The sequence below is a fragment of the Melozone crissalis genome, unplaced genomic scaffold, assembly GCF_028551555.1.
Source record: "Melozone crissalis strain CALT ecotype California unplaced genomic scaffold, PUWL_Pcris_2 ptg000018l_1, whole genome shotgun sequence".
Lineage (NCBI taxonomy): Eukaryota > Metazoa > Chordata > Aves > Passeriformes > Passerellidae > Melozone > Melozone crissalis.
The window spans coordinates 36,353,354-36,372,973 of NW_026535796.1; the positions used below are offsets into that span (position 1 = coordinate 36,353,354).

The 19,620-nt window shown below is 37.8% G+C and overlaps 1 protein-coding gene across 22 annotated transcripts in view; it reads left to right on the top strand.

The window, feature by feature from the left end:
* NRXN3 (neurexin 3) overlaps positions 1 to 19,311 on the top strand; it is an 869,162-nt gene extending 849,851 nt beyond the window's left edge. For 10 of the 22 annotated variants that reach the window (XM_054275713.1, XM_054275714.1, XM_054275717.1 and 7 more), the window contains one exon: positions 18,129 to 19,311. In XM_054275713.1, the coding sequence (XP_054131688.1) occupies positions 18,129 to 18,430 (302 nt within the window). In that variant the 3' untranslated portion in view covers positions 18,431 to 19,311. Of the gene's footprint in view, positions 1 to 9,642; positions 10,370 to 17,504 lie in introns of all 22 variants that reach the window. The other 12 variants (XM_054275709.1, XM_054275708.1, XM_054275715.1 and 9 more) reach the window with 3 other exon arrangements.
* The last annotated feature ends 309 nt before the right edge of the window (positions 19,312 to 19,620 follow it).

Genomic DNA, 19,620 nt, shown 5'->3' on the forward strand with positions numbered 1-19,620 from the left:
GTCCATGTGTCTGTTCTCATTTAATGTCCTTTGCAGAAGGCAAGCAATGGGCTCAAGTGTCTATAATGAGCCTTTTGAAGTTGAAACATTTCTTCTAACTTCAAAACAGTGCTGTTCATAAATATCCTAATAAGGCAGTAAATCACAGGGCAATAAGTTAAAATTTGAACACCTTTTTGTTTCATTCACAAAGTTCAAAACTGCAAGTTTGCCAATAGCAGAACTGCTCAAATAACATGTTTGTTCCATTAACATAATGTTTCCAGCTCTATCTCTTTTTTGATTGTGCTTAAGACCATCAATTAGACTAAGAATATGAATAGAAATAATGAATTCATCAGAAAAATAATTCTGCATGAGAAAATTTTGTGGCTCATACAGATAAAGGAAATTAGAGTCTATGAGAAAGTAATAGACTTTCCTATTAAAATCTAACCATACAATGTTTTACTTCATAGCAGCGGAAAGCCTGATATGATAAGATTTTTTTAGCCTCTTTTAATTAACTTTCCATCCTATTAGACTTGATCTGCAGTTAACTTTCATTTCACAGGTATTCATGATTTTTATGCTCCTGAGAATTACTAAACCATGAAGCTCAGACATGATGCTTAATATCTATGCAGTCATTTCTCAGTTGATTGTCTAACAATGACCCTGAAATTTAAATGTAAATACTCCAGGTAATACAGTAAGGAATAATATGGAAAACATATTCAAATATATGACTATACATCCCTTTAAATAGTGAATCCACAGCAATCTGACTTGCCCTGGTCTATGAATATTAACTGTTGGTTTAAAAAAAAAAATACACACCATACTCCCACATACCCCCCATCCCCCTTCTCCATCCATTTTGAAAGGTAGTGCTTAAACTTCTCTAACAAAGAAAACAAGCTTCTAGGAGGGTGGTATATACATTACCATGGTGTGAAGATTAGGGAGAAAGAATACCAAGGCCTCCCAGCTTACAAATGAGGTAAGCAGAATTAATCAATAGCAAAAAGCAGTCATCCTGAATTTTTGTTTAAAAAGTCTGTATGGACCTGAAGAATTCTGGTGTCAATCTTTATTTGTGAACATGTTGGCTTTACTTGTGATTCTAAAATAGATACAATTATCATAGTATAGATTTGTAGAATTGTTTGGGTGAGGAGGGACCTCAAATATCCTCTTCACCATGGGCAGGCACACCTTCCACTAAACCGGGTTGCTCCAACTTGGCCTTGAACATTTCCAGGGATAGGGCTTCTTTGAGAAACCTGTTCCAGTGCCTTACCACCATCAAAATAATTAATTTCTTCCTAATATCTAATTTAAATATACCTTGTTTTATTTTGAAGCTGTTGTCCTATCCACTACATACCTTTATAAAAGCTCCCTCTCCAGCTTTCTTGTAGGCCCCCTTTAGGTACTAGAAAAAGGTGCTGTAAGGTGTCCCTGGAGCTTTCTCTTCTCCAGGCTGAACAGCCCCAACTCTCTCAGCCTGTCTTCACAGGAAATGAGCTCCAGCCCTCAGCTCCATGACCATCCTCTGGACTTGCTCTTACACATCCTTCTTATGTTGGAGGCCCCAGATGCTAATATCATCAATACTAAAATAAGTTAACTTCTGGAATGAGATCTGTTTCTCTTCTAATCCAATCTTTTATGAAAACAGAGCAAATACCCTTCCCAGCCACTTTCTTGCTGTAATGCAACCTCTGATAAACAGCTTAAAGCGTTGGCTTCTGAATCACAGTAGAATTTATTCCAGTCATTTATGATGTTGAAAAAGAGGATTCAAACTTGCCTGCAGCAGCCTTCCATTGCTGTAATCCTGAACTTTCAAAAGAAAATTTGCAAAAACAGCACCCTCTCTTTATGCTTCTGCACTTGATGTCTAGTATTAAACTTCCCTGCAAAAACAGACAAACAAGAAGTCCTGCAAAAGATCCATTCCCAAATGCCTGAGTCACAGCACCATCCCCTCTTGTCTTTTCTAAATGATAGAACTAGCTCACATGCTGAAAGCTTCTATACAAAGGATTCCCCCTGCAGTGCTTCAGAGCTAGATAACTCATATGTTAGTTAGTTCTATTGTATGACTGATGCAGTTACAAGTGCTGCCTAGTAGGAGAACTGACGTCAAAGTATGGATTAACAGGCATTTGCCATTCCATCTCTAAGCACCTCTGCTTGAGATCTCAAGGGGATTGTAGTGCTTTTAAACATTATTAAAATCAAAAGGAAAGAGCATCTCCCATTGTCTGAAGTGGTGTGAGAGAACAACACCTAGCATACAGCCCAAAAGCTTGGCTCTCCCATTTTTCCTTTCTGGAGGAAGAATTGGGGTTGTATTTATTTATGTTTACAGATTATCAGGGATTTTACCTAGGATTTTCTCTCACTTCCCAGTGGTAATTTTGTAGAACCTGTCAGCAGTCTACTTGGTAGTGAACTCCTCCTCAGTAACAGTCTCTTATGTAGCATTTTTCTTTTACAGGTTACTGGGGATTAAAGCCTTAGTGTATGCAACATCAGCTCACTTTACTGAAGGAGAACTTGCCCTTGCCTTTTAGGATGGCTGTGGGGCAGTCCTTGTATCCATTCTGAAGACTATTTTTTCCTTTTTTTTTTCTGAAGAGGAGACTGAAGTCCCATAGTCCTAGGACTCAGTTCTGAACTTCTAAAGGCTTCTTGTGACATGAGGAAAACGGCATTATCAGCAGGGCTGTACTGCTTCCATCATTTGGAAGATGAGCTTTTTAATCCCTGATTTAGTGCAGTTTTTTAACATGTGCTTGAATAGGTCATTTCAATTCTTAACTCTTACACCCCAATTACTCTAGGAGGGAACTTAAAATTGCTCAAACTTAGTAGAATAAAGCATGCCCTATAAGAATCCCTATTGTGCCCTGTGATTACTAAAATAAATAAATTTAGGTGTGAAGACACAGGTAAATTAATCTTGTTCAAAGCCTGCTGGAATTAGTCTCTTCCCAACCATCACACTGTAAATTCTCTTCACTCTACATTTTACAAAGTAAAGAATTTACAAAGAAGTGATGTTCACAATGCTGAAAAGACATGGTTAATTATTTTTCTCAGTAATTGCGCTATTTAGCTTGATATAATTACCAAGAAAATTGTGTATAGTTATTAGTTGGAATTCATCACCATGTTTGTAGTCCAGTTTACATGTTAACACCCTTGCTCTTTTCTAGAGCTTGTCCAACACTTTCCTTGGTACTGTGTGTACACTGTTAAAGGTTGTACTGATTTCCATTTATCTTTGAGAATACGGTGTAGCTGCATCAGTGGAGACTTCTAAAGTGAAATGCTTTGGATCTTTAATGTCTTCCACAGACATAAGTAATGCCTAGGATGTTCCTGGATTATTTAGCCATCGAAGAAGTGGACACTTTTCTTTGTATGGTTTTACTTTGCTTGATTTTGTTTACAACTCCAAGATAAAAAGCACAATATCTATATCTGGACACAAGCTGCAAATGCAGGTTCCTCCTGGCACTGATTTGTCTCTGTAACAAGAGTATGAAATACTAAAAGAAGAGTGGCTATTGAGGGCAGAACTAGAATCACTACTTTTCCTGCAGAAAATAAGCTTAAGTTCATTGCAAGAGAAACCTTTAACCAGTGATTCTGTTGTGCTTTGGGTTCTTCTCTCACAAAGCAAGGAAGGAAGTTCCATCCACTGAGTTACTTGCAGTTGGATTAGCTGCAGACTTTGAAAATGTAATGTGCTTATGCTGTTTTAGGGATTAATTCAATTCCTTTGTAGGAACTTTCAACAGAAATGGCAAATGTAACCTAGTTTGCAAGTGATTAAAAATATTGCACTGAAAAAGCGTTCTGCCTACTTCTGAAGTACACAACCTCCTTTCAGGTAGTTGTAGAGAGCGATGAGCTCTCACCTTAGCCTCCCTTTCTCCAGGTTTAACAATCTCAGCTGCCTCAGCCACTCCCTGTAGGACTTTCCAGACACTTCATCAGCTTTGTTGCCATTCTCAGAACGTGTGCCAGCACCTCAGTGTCTTTCTTGCAATGAGGGGCCCAAAATCTAGCACAGCACTTAAGGTGTGGCCTCACCAGCACAGGGAGACAACCACTGCCCTGCTCCTGCTGGCCATACTATTTCTGACCCAGCCCAGGATGCCACAGGCCCTCTTGCCCACCTGGGCACACACTGGCTCATGTTCAGCAGCTGTTGACCAGCAACCCTCAGGTCCTTTTCTGCTGGGCAGCTTTCCAGCCACCTTCTGTCCTTTAGCACTGCCTGGGGTTGTTGTGACCCAAGTGCAGAATCCAGCTCTTGGCCTTATTGAACCTTGTAGTTTTATCTCAGCCCATTGATCCAACCTGTCCAACATGATGTGACTTCTGAGGATGCTACTACTGAGAAGATACGCAGAAGTCATGAAGTATTTACTAGCATTTGGACAACCTGATGACATGTATTTTTACCTGTCCTCTTCATAGCTGTATATTGAGGAAAGGAGGAGACACTAATATAGCCTTGCTGCTCTATATTTGTGAATTAGCAGAAAATTATTTACATTTTAGTATTGCATAAATATGCAGAACTTTTGCTATGTATGTGTAGACCAAAGACAGTAAACAATTCCTGCTCCCACTCAAATTATTGGATGTCACTCTGCTGCTGAGTTTGTCAGTATGACAGTCTGGGTTTTGGTTGCAAAATCCCTTCAGAAGCACTTCTTTCCATTTAACTGACTTCTAGGATTAAATAAGTTTGGCTTTACATTTTAAAAAAAAAAGCCATAGCTGGGCTGACTACAAATATCAATCTTCAGTCTTTCAAAAAACATCACAGCAGATCTTGCTCCCTGGAGAAAGAGACAGTTTAGAGCTGCATGGGCAGAATGCTTTCAGGCCAGTGATACTGGTTGGGCTGCTTAGCACTGGAAGCATCAAATACTCTTTGATTTGAAGGACTGTGAAAAGATAATAAGCTTATGGCAAACACCTGAAAAATTCTTTACTGCTGTGGTAGTTTAGCCCTATGATTTCCTTAGCTCTCAGAGCTATAAATGTGCTTTCATTTCTGATGATAGTTTTTTTGCTCATTGCTATAAAGAAGCCCCACTAATTAACAAAAACCCAAACAGAACAGCATGTGGGACTTTGCCAGTCATTTTCATATAGATATTCTTACTATGGATTGCTTTTTTATTTCTAAGCTTCAGATGTGCCCATGGGCTTAGAATGAGAGAGCTTTTTACAAGTACAAACAGCTGGTGTAAGAGAAGTGATATAACTAATTTATATTCTTATGCTTTTCCTATCTCTGTGTTTTGTAGTGGACCAGCTAATTCAATACACTTGGCTTGCAGATTAAGTTAGTGCAGATAGCTGATGGGAATCACAGGAACAGATTTTTATTCTGAGTTGGGTGTAGGAAGAGGTTTTGCATTGAAACTTAATATTTAATCCTATTAATCTATAAGCTATTTGTTACTTGTGGTATGCTAAGCATTCGTTTGGCTGGATGGTTGAAAAACACTATGAAAGGTTAAAAGCATGCAAGAATGAACAGGTTGTTTTGGGAGCTAGTACAAGCAGGAAGAACCAGAGTTGTGTTGCAGTGGATAGAACTCAAATAATTTGGGATTCAGTGTCTTAGGGAGGAGAGAAATGATCAGCTTTAATGGAGAGCAGGGACATGAAGTTGTGTTAGGGGAGGTTTTGGCTGGATATTAGAAGAAGGTTCTTCACCCAGAGGGTGGCTGGGCACTGGCACAGGCTCCCCAGGGAAGCGGTCACAGCACCAGCCTGACAGAGTTCAAGTGTTTACGCAATACTCCCAGGTGCAGGGTGGGACTCATCTTGGGGATGGATGGTGCTGTGCAGGGCCACGAGTTGGACTTGGATAATCTTAGTGGATCCCTTCCAACTCTGCCTGTTCTGTGATTCTGTGACTAGAGTGGTAAAAGACAGTTCCAGAGGTTAGCATGAATCTGGGTACTGCAGTGCAGCCCTAGATCCTAATGTAACATCCATTTTTCATATTGCTTTTTAACACAAACACACACACACACACAGAGAAATGTGCATTACCTTACTTTTCTTATTCCCCTTAAAATGCAACTTGAAAACAAAAAGTAGTATAATAAAACTTTATCATTGTAGCCACTGTAAAAGGGGCTTTTTATATAATTGTTTCCCTGTTGATATATGGATTTTTTCATTTTAAAACACTGGCTATCAGCTCAATCCTTCAAGCAAGAAACTTGTAAGTTTTGATAATACAGATGTTTATACTCCCAGTCATTTGATGTACTTTAAGTTTTTGAAAACTAAAAAAAAAAATAAGCTGCACTAGTGATGCTTTTTAGTCTTTGTTTTTCTGAAGAATAATTTGCTAAGTGTTCAGTAATAAAATAGCATCTTGTAATTTCATGTGGATACAATTAGGATCCAATTTTCAAATTAGGACGTCTAATTTTTATTATTAACTGCCAGAATTTTTTTAAATACTGAAGAATGTTTTGCCAGCCTCAACAGAACTTGTTGGACCCAAATTTTCCAAAGAACTCTACTTCTATTCAAGCACCTCTGTATTGACCAAATAAAAAACTGGTTAGCACCCTTCAAATTCTCTTCTAAGGCTAACATCAAGATTTCCTTTACAAAATCTTGTCATCTCTTGAAGTGTCTCTGGCTCCAGTTGTAGTTCTCTCTTTTGATCTGGCAGGCAGTAAAAGGCTTTTCCAGACCCTCACGCAATGAGTTAGAAGTTTATCGTCAAATAGGGCAGAAGTATTTTCTGGAGATGCCTGACATGGACTGCACAGTTGGCAACCAGACTCATGCCTTACAGTCTGTTTTGCATCAAAGAGAAGGCACTCAATTCTAATGTGCTGAAGGGGGATATTTCACTGCTCTGAAAATCCAGCTGCAAGTCATGACAAATACTGATTAAAATTCAAAGCTTAAATGCCTCTTTGTGAAACTCCCTAAGTACAATTAAACCAGAGGCTCGGAATCCTGGTGGGGAGTGATGTCCAGGGACACTAGCCTTGTAACCTTGCCAAACAAAAATCTCCACTGAGGTCTGAAAAGGCCTCGCTTCTGTAAATTTTTTTCATATTCCTAACCAATTTTTTTCTGATCCATAAATGAATCCCCAAATTTTCCTATGTAGACCAGTGTTTTGCTTCCTGTAACCTGCATGTTTTGTCCCTGGGATTACCCTGACCAGGTTTCCTCTTCTGTGGTGTGACCTCTTCCCTTCCTAACATGTTTACCAAAGGGATGTAGGAGACAGGTCCACTGTAGCCTCCCAGCATAGGCATGGTACATTCCAGCTACAGCTGCACTGTGCTGTTAGTCAGTGCAACCTCATCACTTCTGAAGTAGAGCTCTTATATAACTCCTCTCAGAATTGGACACTTTTCAGTAATACATCTAAAACCAACCCAGGCTATTTAATTTTTGTGAGGTTTATACTTATTTAATGTTCCCCAGAACTAACACTGATCTGTCAGTAGCTTTAGAGGGGCTATTGCTCCTCACATTTATAAGTACCAGAACATCTTACCTGTTTGTTATCATACCTGCACAGAAATACCCCTGGCCACATCCACAGGGAGGAAATCCCCATTATTCCCAGAAATTCAATCTCCAGAGCGCTCCCACTTCAACTGATTGGTGGTAGCATGACGTTATGATGGCTCATGGAAGGATCTTACTGACATTCCTGATGGAAAGCTAAGGTGTCTGCAGTGCTTACAGCCAGATTTTCCCACCTGCTGGAGAGATTTCTCTTAGGCAGGGTCCAGAGCTTTATATATAATTTTATTGTCTTTTAAAACACCAAACAAAACAGTTTGTTTGCCAGGGGTCCTGAGTTCCTTCTTGGAAGGACTCTGATATCTAAGAGAGGATCTTTACACAAGAAAAACGCAGATATCATATGTGTCATCAAGGAATTCAGAGAAAGCTGAGGACCCCTCTAGGACATATAGTGTCTGGAATACTGTTTCAGGAAAGAACCAATTAGTAATAGCTCCTTGAACTTTTAATACTTCTGTAGCATAGGAGAAAGTAGTCTCTGTCTTAATGCTAGTGCAGCATTTTCTGCCACTAGGCAGAAAAATATGCCATTGATTTCAGGTGTGCCTTGGAGTCAGAACAAGGGATGGAGTTTGGTGTTTTGGACGGATTCAAATAGGTCATAGTCAGGGTGAAAAGTCTATCCTAGCATAGCTTATAATTTCTCCTCACCCTTTTGCCCTTCTGAAATCCCCCAGAAATGCAGAGATCCTGCTGGAATGTGCTTTGCCCTTTCTGGAGGGGCATGGATGGTACACCCCTTGTCCGCACCTTCCCTTCTGCCTGCCCGCCCCCAAACCCTTGCTTGCTCTTCTGTTTTTCTACTTTCCCTAAATGCAACTTACTTTAAGCATGCATTATTATTAACATCCTACAGTAAAATTAAGCTATTATATAACCCATTTGTCAATCTCAGCCAATTTCTTCTATCTTTTTCTATGTCTATTTATGACGTACATCCAGACTGCACGTCCTTTTTTTTTCCTCTCCATGTTTATTTTAAAAATAAGTGATAAAAAAAAAGATGTATTAAAAAAAAAAGCAACACTCAAGGGTGGTGGGGTTTTTGGCCGACAATTGAAAACATATTTGAATGGGAGGGGGATGGAAGGAAAGAGAATCCTATTATTTTTTTTAAAAATTTCAAATTATGAAAGTGTCCCTAGACTGCTTTGTCTGTTCCTTTCAATGTGTGCATCTGGTTTGTCCATCTTTGGAAGTGTGTGGAATAATATTTTCTTTAAAAATAAAATTTCAAAGTCCAGCAATTGTTCTTATCTCCCTTCTTCCTGGGAACAAAGAGAACTCTCTATTTCATCTTTTGCTTTTTTTTTTAGTATATCTCTTCATAGTTCTGTTTTGATGTATTTCTTTTCAATGGTTGAATTTCTATCTTAGATTTGGTTTGTTTCAATCTAATAATGAAAAAAAAACAAACAAAACAAAAGAGTTATGAATTGTTTTCTGCAATTTTTTCCCTCTATTTCTGTCTTTAAATAAGGAACTACTTCACTGGCAGAATCCTACAGCTGTATTTTTGAGCTCCAGGGAATCTGAATATGAAAGCAGTCTAATTTGACAGTGGGGAAGGGGTGTGCAAACATGATCTTTACATTTGAAACAGTACATTTGATGTACACAAGAAACAATTGCCTCAAATTACTGAGAATACACTGTCAATTTGATGGACTTCAGAAAAGAACAAGAAGGCTGTGGGTAGCTACAGATGAAGTTGTTCTAATTCCAATGCATAAAACTAGTTTCCTTTTTTTGTTTTACTCTCTGGTTATTATTATTATTATTACTATTATTATTATTATTAGTTTGTGTACTTTTACTGCTATTTTAGTAGGGAAAAGTCTTAACTGTTTTTATAATTTGAGAACATTTAATGAAAATGTAAATATTAATACTATAATTATTAATTTTTTGTAACTTGCATGTTGAAGAAGTTGCAGCTTAGGGTTTGTGAGATTGTCAATGTTAGAGTTCTGTTCTTTCTTTTTGTTGATGGGCATGAATATGCTCATTTGTTTTTGTATATTGCCCATCCCTTCCTTACAGCCAGAAGCTCTAATGCTGCTAGATCACTCCGTACCGCCCTTACATGGACATGGCAACTGACTTACACATTCACTCCCATCATCTTCATCTCCTGTGTAGTACACTCATAGATTTTTACACTCCCACTCCATCCACCCTAAGCATTTTTTCTTCCCATAAGTTTCCCTTCACCACCCCTTTCTTTAGCATTGTTAAAATTTTATGTGCAGTCATCCATTCCTTAAAACACACACACACAAAAATTATAGAAAAAAAGAAAATGTTTAAAAAAATATATATCAAATTGACCAAAAAGGCAAAAAAGCAACAAACTTTGCTTTTCAAAAAACATTATATGTAGATATGCAAACAAGCAAAAGTAAATTCAATAAATTGTACAGGATTTTTCAACTGCAATATGCTAACAACTTTACATAAGATTAAAAAATACAACCAAAAACAGCAGAAAAAAAAAGTTCAAATTTGTTAAGGTGCAAGATTTTTTTCTTTTCATGTTATGTGGTGTGGATGTATGTGTTGTTGCCTCCCTGTATCGCCCTTTGTTGTAAAACAAATATATTTAAAAAGAAATAATAAACATTTTGCTAAAAAAGTTTTTAAGAAACAACAGCAAAAAAAGGCAAGTTACAAGAATGTGGCAATGCTACTTGTCCAAGAGCATTCTTACACAACTTTCTTTTGTAAATTTTTCCTTTCATGCCAAAAAACATGCGGGCAATTTGTTGATGTAAGTTGACTGTTATGAAATCAATGTGGTATGCTTTCTAAATATTTTTATGTATTTTTGGTTACCTTTTTTTAAAGGAAATAATGTTTTTGATTTTCATAAGTTTTTTTCAGTTCACATAGGTTTTGATCTTTCTTTTGCTGATAAAGTGAATTACTTGTTCTGTTTTTCCTTTTCTGACCTTGTTGCTGTGGCGTTTTTATTTTCTAGTGTATGGTTTTGCTTTATGAAAATACATATAAGTTTATTTATTTTTTAATCAGTTTGTAGTTGCCTTTATGTTATGTGCTCTTTGTATATTGTCGATTGCCATAGTGTATTGTGCATAAGACGGGGTGAAGGAGTGTGAGGCAATTTGGTTCTGTTCTTTCTCAGTCCCCCTCTAGAAGCTTTCTTTCCCTTTCCCCATACGAATCACCAGTAACATTACTTCTTTTCATGTTACTTAAATTGTATTTAACCTGCTGGTGTAGCCTTCATGTCAAAATTTATGGGGCTTCTTTAGCATTTTGGTAGTTCTCCGGGTTTTCCTATTGCAGCTCTACACCATTCCTACTTTATTCCCATGAAAGTATTTTATTTCTATTGAATTTTTTCATTGCTGATTATGTCTTATGTCCAGTCCAAATGATACTCTCAAGTGTACTCTTACCAGGTTAGTGCACCCACCATATTACTATTAGTATCAGACTTGATAGCATCGTCTGGAAGTTATGCAGACAGATCCTGAACCTCTAAAATTTCCTTACTTCAAAAGAAGTTTCCATTAGTTTCTTCAAAAAGCAGCGACTAAAATAGGAGAAAGCTGTACATCTTTATAAGTATATATGTTTTCACCATTTCTGCATAGTAATGCTGTGCTCAGCAGGTATATTAGGTTCAACCATCAAGTCCCTGGGACAACTGGTACTGAAAACACAACAAATAATTATACTGAATAGGAAGCTGTCACCAGGTAATCATAAAAGTTTAAAATAATGGTGGGAGATAGAGGAGGACGTGCCTCAATTGGTTCAGAGAAGCTCAGTGTCTGGGCACCAAAATTCTTGGTTTTGCTCTAGAATTTTGCTTCTAGACATGATGTCAGGACCTCTCTGGAAGGTTCTGTTTCACTAAAACTGCACAAAGGTGAGCAATAATTTACATCAGTAACAGACAGCCCAACATTCACTTGGGATTCATGACCTCTCAAACTCTGTACCTTCATGTTGCTCATGAACCATCTGTTGGGAAACACTGCATTTACTGATGACTTTTAATATAGTTGGAGGGAGGGGCATAGGAAATGCTTTTCAACAAACTCCACCAGAAATCTAGTTTTATCAGATGACTTTGAGGACCATATAGTGTCTGAAATTAAAAGGAGATATCTGAGATAAAGAGTTGCAGTTTGCCATTGTGGAAATCTTGTTTTTTCTCTCTACTACTCTCTGTCAATTGCAATTAATTCAGACTGCAAGAGTAGAAAATATTGAGAATGTTCATATACTGGGTTTTGTGTTAGCATCATCATTCCTTTCAATCAGAGACTATATTCTGAATAATTTCCTCTTTTTATCCTCAGAGGACTCAAAGCAGAATTAACTAAATACCATTAGACTGAAATTTATGAACTCAGTCTTTTAATAAGAAATTATCGTGTTGATACAGGGCAGGGGAAAGGTAAGGAATTAGTTCTCTGGCAAGTATTCCATATTAAAAATGGAGTCAGACTTCAGAGGAACATCAAAAGAATAGAATGAAAATTGCAAACTTTGGATGCAGAATTTCAAGTACCTGCAGGAATGGATGAATTGTGCAGCCTTTATGGATGACAATTTAAAGCTCCTCAGTTGCAGCTGGAAAAGAGAGACTATAAGCTGTATTCCTTATCATCAGCAACAGAAGATGAATCTTTCAGGCTTCCTTTTTGTGTGCCTTTTGTCCTTTATCAGTCTGATGCCTGAAACTCCACTGAAGTAGTTGTAGCTCTAAAGATGAAAACCACCAGCTGCCACAGTTTTTCATGTTGTTTTATTTATCGAATTTTTGGTGCCCTCTGCATTCCTGGCTTGCCCACACCATCCTCACAGTTCATAAGGCTTCTATTAAATTTTAAACACTCCGTCTTTTCCAGTGGCAGAGGACTCTGACTAGAGCTCAGCTCCAGAGGTATGAATTATATATCTATAAATACACTCAAAGCAAAAAGCAGGGCAGCTCCAAGGCTTAAGTAGACCTTTTATACCCCCAGTGCTCTTGGTAGTTTAAAGAAAAGAACAACTCCATGAAAGCAGTATATGTGTTACATTAAAAGGCTAATTTTTAATTAATATATGCACACTCTCTGGAATGAGAAGGCCGAGCAAACCACTGGGCGCTTTGGTATGAGATTTCCCACCTCACAGACTTCAGTTCTCTCAGAGCTCCTTCTGGTTTGGTGTTAAGTTTTTTGGGGTTGGGGTTTTTTTTGTCTACACTGTGGATGAGTTTTGCATCTATGTCACTGCCAAGGAAATGATTTTATTTGTTCCTCTTTTGTTTAGTTCTGTGGCATTGTGTTTTCAAGAGCAGCTTTTTAAAACACATATTTCTGTTCAAGATACATCTATTCCCTGCTTAGGGGAGAAAGCACAAAGTAGGTGAAAAATAAATCTGGAAAATCCTTGTGAAATCTTTAGATTGCTAAAGTAACCCTGAATTCAAAGCACACACTTTTAACAGCTGCTTAACAGCCAACAGGAAAAAAAAAAAAAAAAAAAAAAAAAAAGGGAGAAAGAAACCTATAACTACCAGGAAACAGCCTATATCATTCCCAAGCAGAATCTAAGTCTTACATGAATATTTGTTTGAAAGCCATGGCCCAAACAGGGTTGCAGCCTTGCTTTTTTCTTTCATAGAATAGAGCAATTTGGAAATTGAACCTGTAAGTTTTATTCAAGGCTGCAAAGCATTAATTTTGCAGTTGAAAAGACACCGTGAGGAGAAAAGAAAATTTGACATACATAAGACCTCTCTCAAACATATTTCTCTTCAAAATTGTCATTGTTTTTCAAGGGCTCCTCTAGCTCTTTCTAGAGGCCTAAATCTGTAAAACATTTGCCTTCTACAGCAAACCATTCAGGATCCAAATCCTGCATAAGATATTCTTGACAACCAAGTTTTAGTTTTTAAAATCTTTCAGTCTTCACCTTTAATCTGACGTGGGGCCTGGGCAAGAGGCATCACTACTCCGCCATCAAAGGACAACTGGCTCCAGGCAGCTTCCTGCACCCTCAGCCATTCTTCTGTGAAAGATGATTCCCCTACACACACACTCAATCTGCTGGTCATCAGACTCCCTCTCATGTCTCTTACCTGCAGAAAAGTCGTACCACTTACAGAGGTGCTTGCAGGGATGATATGAAAGTCTGCAATTGCTCCACAGATATTGGTGATCATATTTCTCACACCTTCCTGGGAACTTTTCAGGATTTACATTCCCTGTTATCCTTAAATAACACATTTTCTTAGACTGAGTGGCATTTTTATCATGTCATTTTTAAGGATGTTTTTATTCCCCTATAAATCACATACCCCAGGAAGTATTCATTGTGCTTGCATCCTGTTAAACTTACAGCTTCAAGTTTGCTGTGAGGTTTGCATAGATGCCTAAAAATGCAATAAAAGAGAAGCCAGATTTGATACCTAAAGTGCTTTTTCTGATTTACTGTCACACAGCCTTTTTTGGCCTCAGTTTCTTCTATTATGGACAATTAAAAAATTAAAAATCAAAACATAATTACAACCTTTTCATCTATCTGATCCACCACAAAGGTAAATGTAACAAATTAACTCCTTGATGGAGAAGTGACTCCTAAGGAAGAACCTTAAACAGTCTCTATTTCTTGAGTATGCAAGTAACCATAGTGTGAATCATTGGACAATTTGGAATAAAAACTAGTGATGAGATTAAATAATTGAATCAAAGTTAATCCACTGCTCCTGGTATGAAAGTTATTTCTCTCCTCACTTACATTGAGAGATGAAAGCTTTGTAAAACTTAGTCCTGACTCTGTCTTATTGCCTTCCATCCACCAGACTTGCTGGCATTGAAAATCTCCGTTATTTTCTCCATCACTTATGTAAAACCTGAGTTATCATAGCAAGTCTATCAACTTTACTTCATATTTCAAGACAGCTGCATTCATTTTTATAATTCCAGTAGTTTTGATCATTATCTCAAGTCCTCAATAGCAACAAAACCTATATAACTATGACCTACTTTTGAATGCAAACGTTATTGGGGAAAAAGGATAAATACATATTAAATGGGAAAAAGGATAAATACATATTAAATATAAAAAATGTCTGATTCCTTCCAGGAAATTAATCATTAGGAGGACCAAAATAACTTCTTTTTGGATGAAAGCTACCCAAAATATTGCTCCAATGGGTAGCAGATCAACTATATACTGATGCTGTAGGCCAGTATAATAGCTTTTAAGAACAAAGGCACTTCAAGGCTCCAGATGAGCAATTAAAAGCTGACAAAATTTTTTTTTTCCAGTTGAGTGTCACAGATGATGAATGCAAATCACAGATGAGTATTGCAATTGAACAGTAAAACACTGATCTTAAAAACTGTTTAAAGAAACACTATCTATCCCTGACTTTCTGGAACTTAAATTCCAGACTTATGCCATTTGTTGCAATCCTCACTTAAATTCTGTTATTTTTATACATTTTTTTGCCAGGCTCACAGATGATCTTTCCCCCAAGGCATACTCCGAGTTCATTCTGAGACCACCTGTTTGCATAGATTATAGATGCTCTACTCAAGCCATGGATAGGCCTTCTGGACATATATAAATCATATTATATGCTCTAGTTTCTGCATTGCTCAGAAGACAGCTCAGATGCGTGAGCACAAAATGCAGTGCAGCCATTTGGCAGACTCCACTGTAGGCTTTTTTACATAATTTTTTTGAAAGCATGTAGTTTAGAGACATTGATACTTATTTTTTCAGTCTCTCTGCAGTAACAAAAGAGATATATGAACATACTGAGGAAGCTCAGAAAACTAAACAACATGTTCAAATTGTCCCTTTGTATCTTAACTTAAAACTAGCTTTGCATGAAAGTATGCAAAGTACCACATTTCTTATTTTGGTGTAATTTCAACCCTGGTACCTCTGAGAGAATTCTGACTGTTTCAATTGATTAAACTGTGTCACCACTTAGTTTCCCATTAAGGAAAAGAATAAGCCATATTGCTATTTCAGCTATCCAGATTTAATCAAACTGTTAAGTACCTTTTTCAGTATATTTTATCTCCCATGTGTAATTTGTTCAAATTATTTGCTCTCCAAATACATTTAGAAGGTATTTTGATTTTAGACAATATTCCTTATAGACATTCCATAGACATTACTGGCAGAATTCAATGGGAAACAAGTGCATATAATATATAGGGTAGACTTTGAGAGAGTAGAACTTTTGACCTTGATGAATTCAGCATTGTAGCAATGCCAAACTGTTCATTAGCAGTTATTAATACATAACTAAAACTCAGAAGTATTTATTTAGAAACTACAATTCCTTTTGAACATTCCCCTTAAGCAATGGTGAGTATAAATCAAAATTTCCTATGCATTAGGAATACTTACTGAGTTGTACTCCTTTTAACAGATCTAGGTGATTCTCATTATGTTAGCTGAACAATTCAATTTATATTTTAAGCTGCTTACTTACATGGCTAGGCAAAGAAAAATTACCCAAATGAAAATCTATACACAAACTTTCAAAATCAATATAATTCACTCTAAAAAAAAATTGTTGATGACCTGTATGTCAACAGAAGACTATATAAACAGAGGTAGAGGAATTAGATAAATTAATAAGATTCCACACTTTTTTTTTTCCACAATATAAAACACTGGAGTTTTAACTACCATATACTCAAAAATAGAGGTGCAGTCACATTATGATATAGAGACAACAGAAGGCTATTACCTTAAAAGTAGCAATATTGCTGCTCAGAATCCAAATCACAGAACTGATACACTGATTTTCTTGTTTCATTTGCAGCTTATATTGTTGTAAGGTACAAATGTTACATCTATAGCTTTATTGTTCTGCTTGAAGAGGAGACCATAAGTCCACCTTGTTTTCAGCCCTCTGTAGGCAGGTAAACATCATGTTAGAAATCAGTAGAACTGATTGCAACTGTGTGCCTGTCAAGAACAAGTAACAGTAGGTGTGAAGACAATTTCTGCAGTGCAGTCCTGGGCTCAAGTGCTAATTTGGTTCATCAAAGTCCTTATTCACTTTTTTTGTCAATCACTATAAAATCTATCTTAATTTTTAATCAAATTATAGTGAATGAATATCAAGAAGAATGGAAGATGAAGATAGCATGGCACTAGTAGCCCCAAAAGATGCAAGGAAAGGGACATTCCTAGTGTCAAACAGAATGCTAAAGAAAGATTAAAAAGAAATGAACATATTGAGTAGAACTCTGTACCTTCATGGACCCAGTAAGTACTTGGTTCTTATTCCATCCTTCATGCTCATGAACCTTCCCACAATTTAAAAGCCAGACAATAATCAGGAAGAAATGGATGAATGGAAAACACCTTAGGGAAAGGACTTACATACTGCTACAGAGGGTGAGCATATCAGAATGACAGAGAAGAAATACCACTGTTATTTTAAATGAAAATAATCAGAAGAGGAAAAACTGGCAAGATGAATGGTGGAAAATAAAGCTAGGAGAACATTGGTCTATGGCAGTCTAAAGTAATTAATTAAAATAGTCTTCTAACCAAATGCTTGAAAAAAATCACTACCAAAAATTGATGACCACAGAGTCACTTGAGAGTATCTCCAAAAATAAAAAAGTTTGGATCTGTAAAAATTCAGGGTATTTCACTGTACATATCTAGCATAGGTAGGAAATGGAGCATTCACTTTACCGATGCCCGAGCAGGGTGGGAGGGAACAATGAAAGGCAGCCCCAAAAAAGTATGTAGGTAGTGTAGCTAGAGAGAGAGAAAGCTGATCCCTGACACCTTTTCATAATGCCCAGATCCTCTCTCACCCTTAAGTGAACTGAAAATGGTGCATTGTGTCATTAAAATGTACTAATCTTTTTTTTTTCTCTTTTCCATCCCAGGAGGTGAATTAGTTATCCCTCTACTTGTAGAAGACCCTTTAGATATTCCTCCTATTGCTACTCGTGCACCTTTCATTACACTTCCCCCTACCTTTCGCCCCCTCCTCACCATTATTGAGACCACCAAAGATTCCCTGTCCATGACCTCTGAGGCGGGGTTACCTTGCTTGTCGGACCAAGGCAGCGATGGTTGTGATGATGATGGCTTGGTGATATCTGGGTATGGCTCAGGGGAAACCTTTGACTCTAACCTACCCCCTACTGATGATGAAGATTTTTACACCACCTTCTCCTTGGTAACAGATAAGAGTCTTTCCACTTCAATCTTCGAAGGTGGCTACAAAGCACACGCACCCAAGTGGGAATCCAAGGACTTTAGACCTAACAAAGTCTCCGAAACTGGTAGGACTACTACCACGTCTTTGTCCCCTGAGCTGATCCGCTCCACAGCTTCGTCCTCGACTGTGATGATTCCCAAATTGCCAGCTGGCAAAATGAATAACCGTGAGCTCAAACCCCAGCCTGACATAGTCTTGCTTCCGTTGCCCACTGCCTATGAGCTAGACAGCACAAAGCTGAAGAGCCCGCTAATCACTTCCCCCATGTTCCGTAATGTGCCCACAGCAAACCCCACGGAGCCGGGAATCAGACGGGTTCCGGGGGCCTCAGAGGTGGTCCGTGAGTCGAGCAGCACAACGGGGATGGTCGTCGGCATTGTGGCTGCTGCCGCCCTCTGCATCCTCATCCTCCTGTACGCCATGTACAAGTACAGGAACAGGGACGAGGGGTCCTATCAGGTGGACGAGACGCGGAACTACATCAGCAACTCAGCCCAGAGCAACGGCACGCTCGTGAAGGAGAAGCAGCAGAGCTCAAAGAGCGGCCACAAGAAGCAGAAAAACAAGGACAAAGAGTATTATGTGTAAAAAAGAATAATTATTTATATATAAATATAGAAATACTTAATGAGATTTAACTGAGATATCAGAACCATTGCAGCGAACGAGATGATTGGGAGATATCGTTTGTGGGAAAAAGTATTGGGAAAAAATTTCAGCAGTGACTGTTAATGTCTAAGTCCTCACTTGGAGTCAGCAAACTTTGCCCTAATGTATTATAAAGCACACTTAGCGTTCTGGAGATGGCGCGCACAGCTCTGCTCTGTTAGTGAACTTGGACATCTCCAAATCTCCTCCTCCGCTGAACTTTCTGCAAAGGTAGAAGACTTCATGGCTTACTTGTTTCATATCTCCAAGTGAGTCTTTAACAATGTTCGTGATCCCTGACTGTATCAATAATTTTTCAGTTTACTTATTTAAAAAAAAAAAAAAAAAAAGGAAGGAAAAAGAAAAAATATAAACATTATTAAACAACAAAGATGTATTGAACAAACTGATCTGGCCGTGTCCAGCATACACATAACTTTTCGAGATTGGAGGAGGGGAATAAATGAGTTTGGAGATTGTTGGTTTTTTGGTTTGATTTTGTTTTGTTTCTTGGGTTGCTTTTTGTTTGGTTTCTTTGGTTACTTTGGGTGAGGGAGGGAAGAGTGGAGTGGAATGATGTGGGGGGTGACCCAGGACACGAGAAGAAATCTCGGAAAAAAAAATCCATAATAAATAAAGAGAGACTATTGCCGTATATGAATTCAAAAGCTACCCATGGTGTTTACTCTGCATATCTGGTTGTATTGTCTCTAGAATCCATCATCTTGTAGTAAGTTGTTTGCTAACAACGCAGTGACAATGTCTGATGAGTGGTGCTGAGAAAATTGTCATGGAAATGTGGTTCTCTTGGATCTGGCTCCAGTATTGAAGAGCAGATGGGTTATGGTCTGTTCTGATCAGTTATTGGCTTTATTTGAGTATAGCACTCAGTATGCATTTGACAACCAAAGTATGGTTAATGGGATTTGGAGATTCAAAAACCAATGCTTAAAAGTTATTAACTGTTCTGAACTGAATATACTGTGCAAAAGTAAAGGAGCCTTCCTCTGGGATCTGGTTCTGTGACATTGCAATGCATGCAAAAAATAATAATAAATCAGTTTAATAAAGTGATCAGAAAGACACCACTGAGTTCAACTTGTGACAAGACCAATGAACATCAGAAAAGC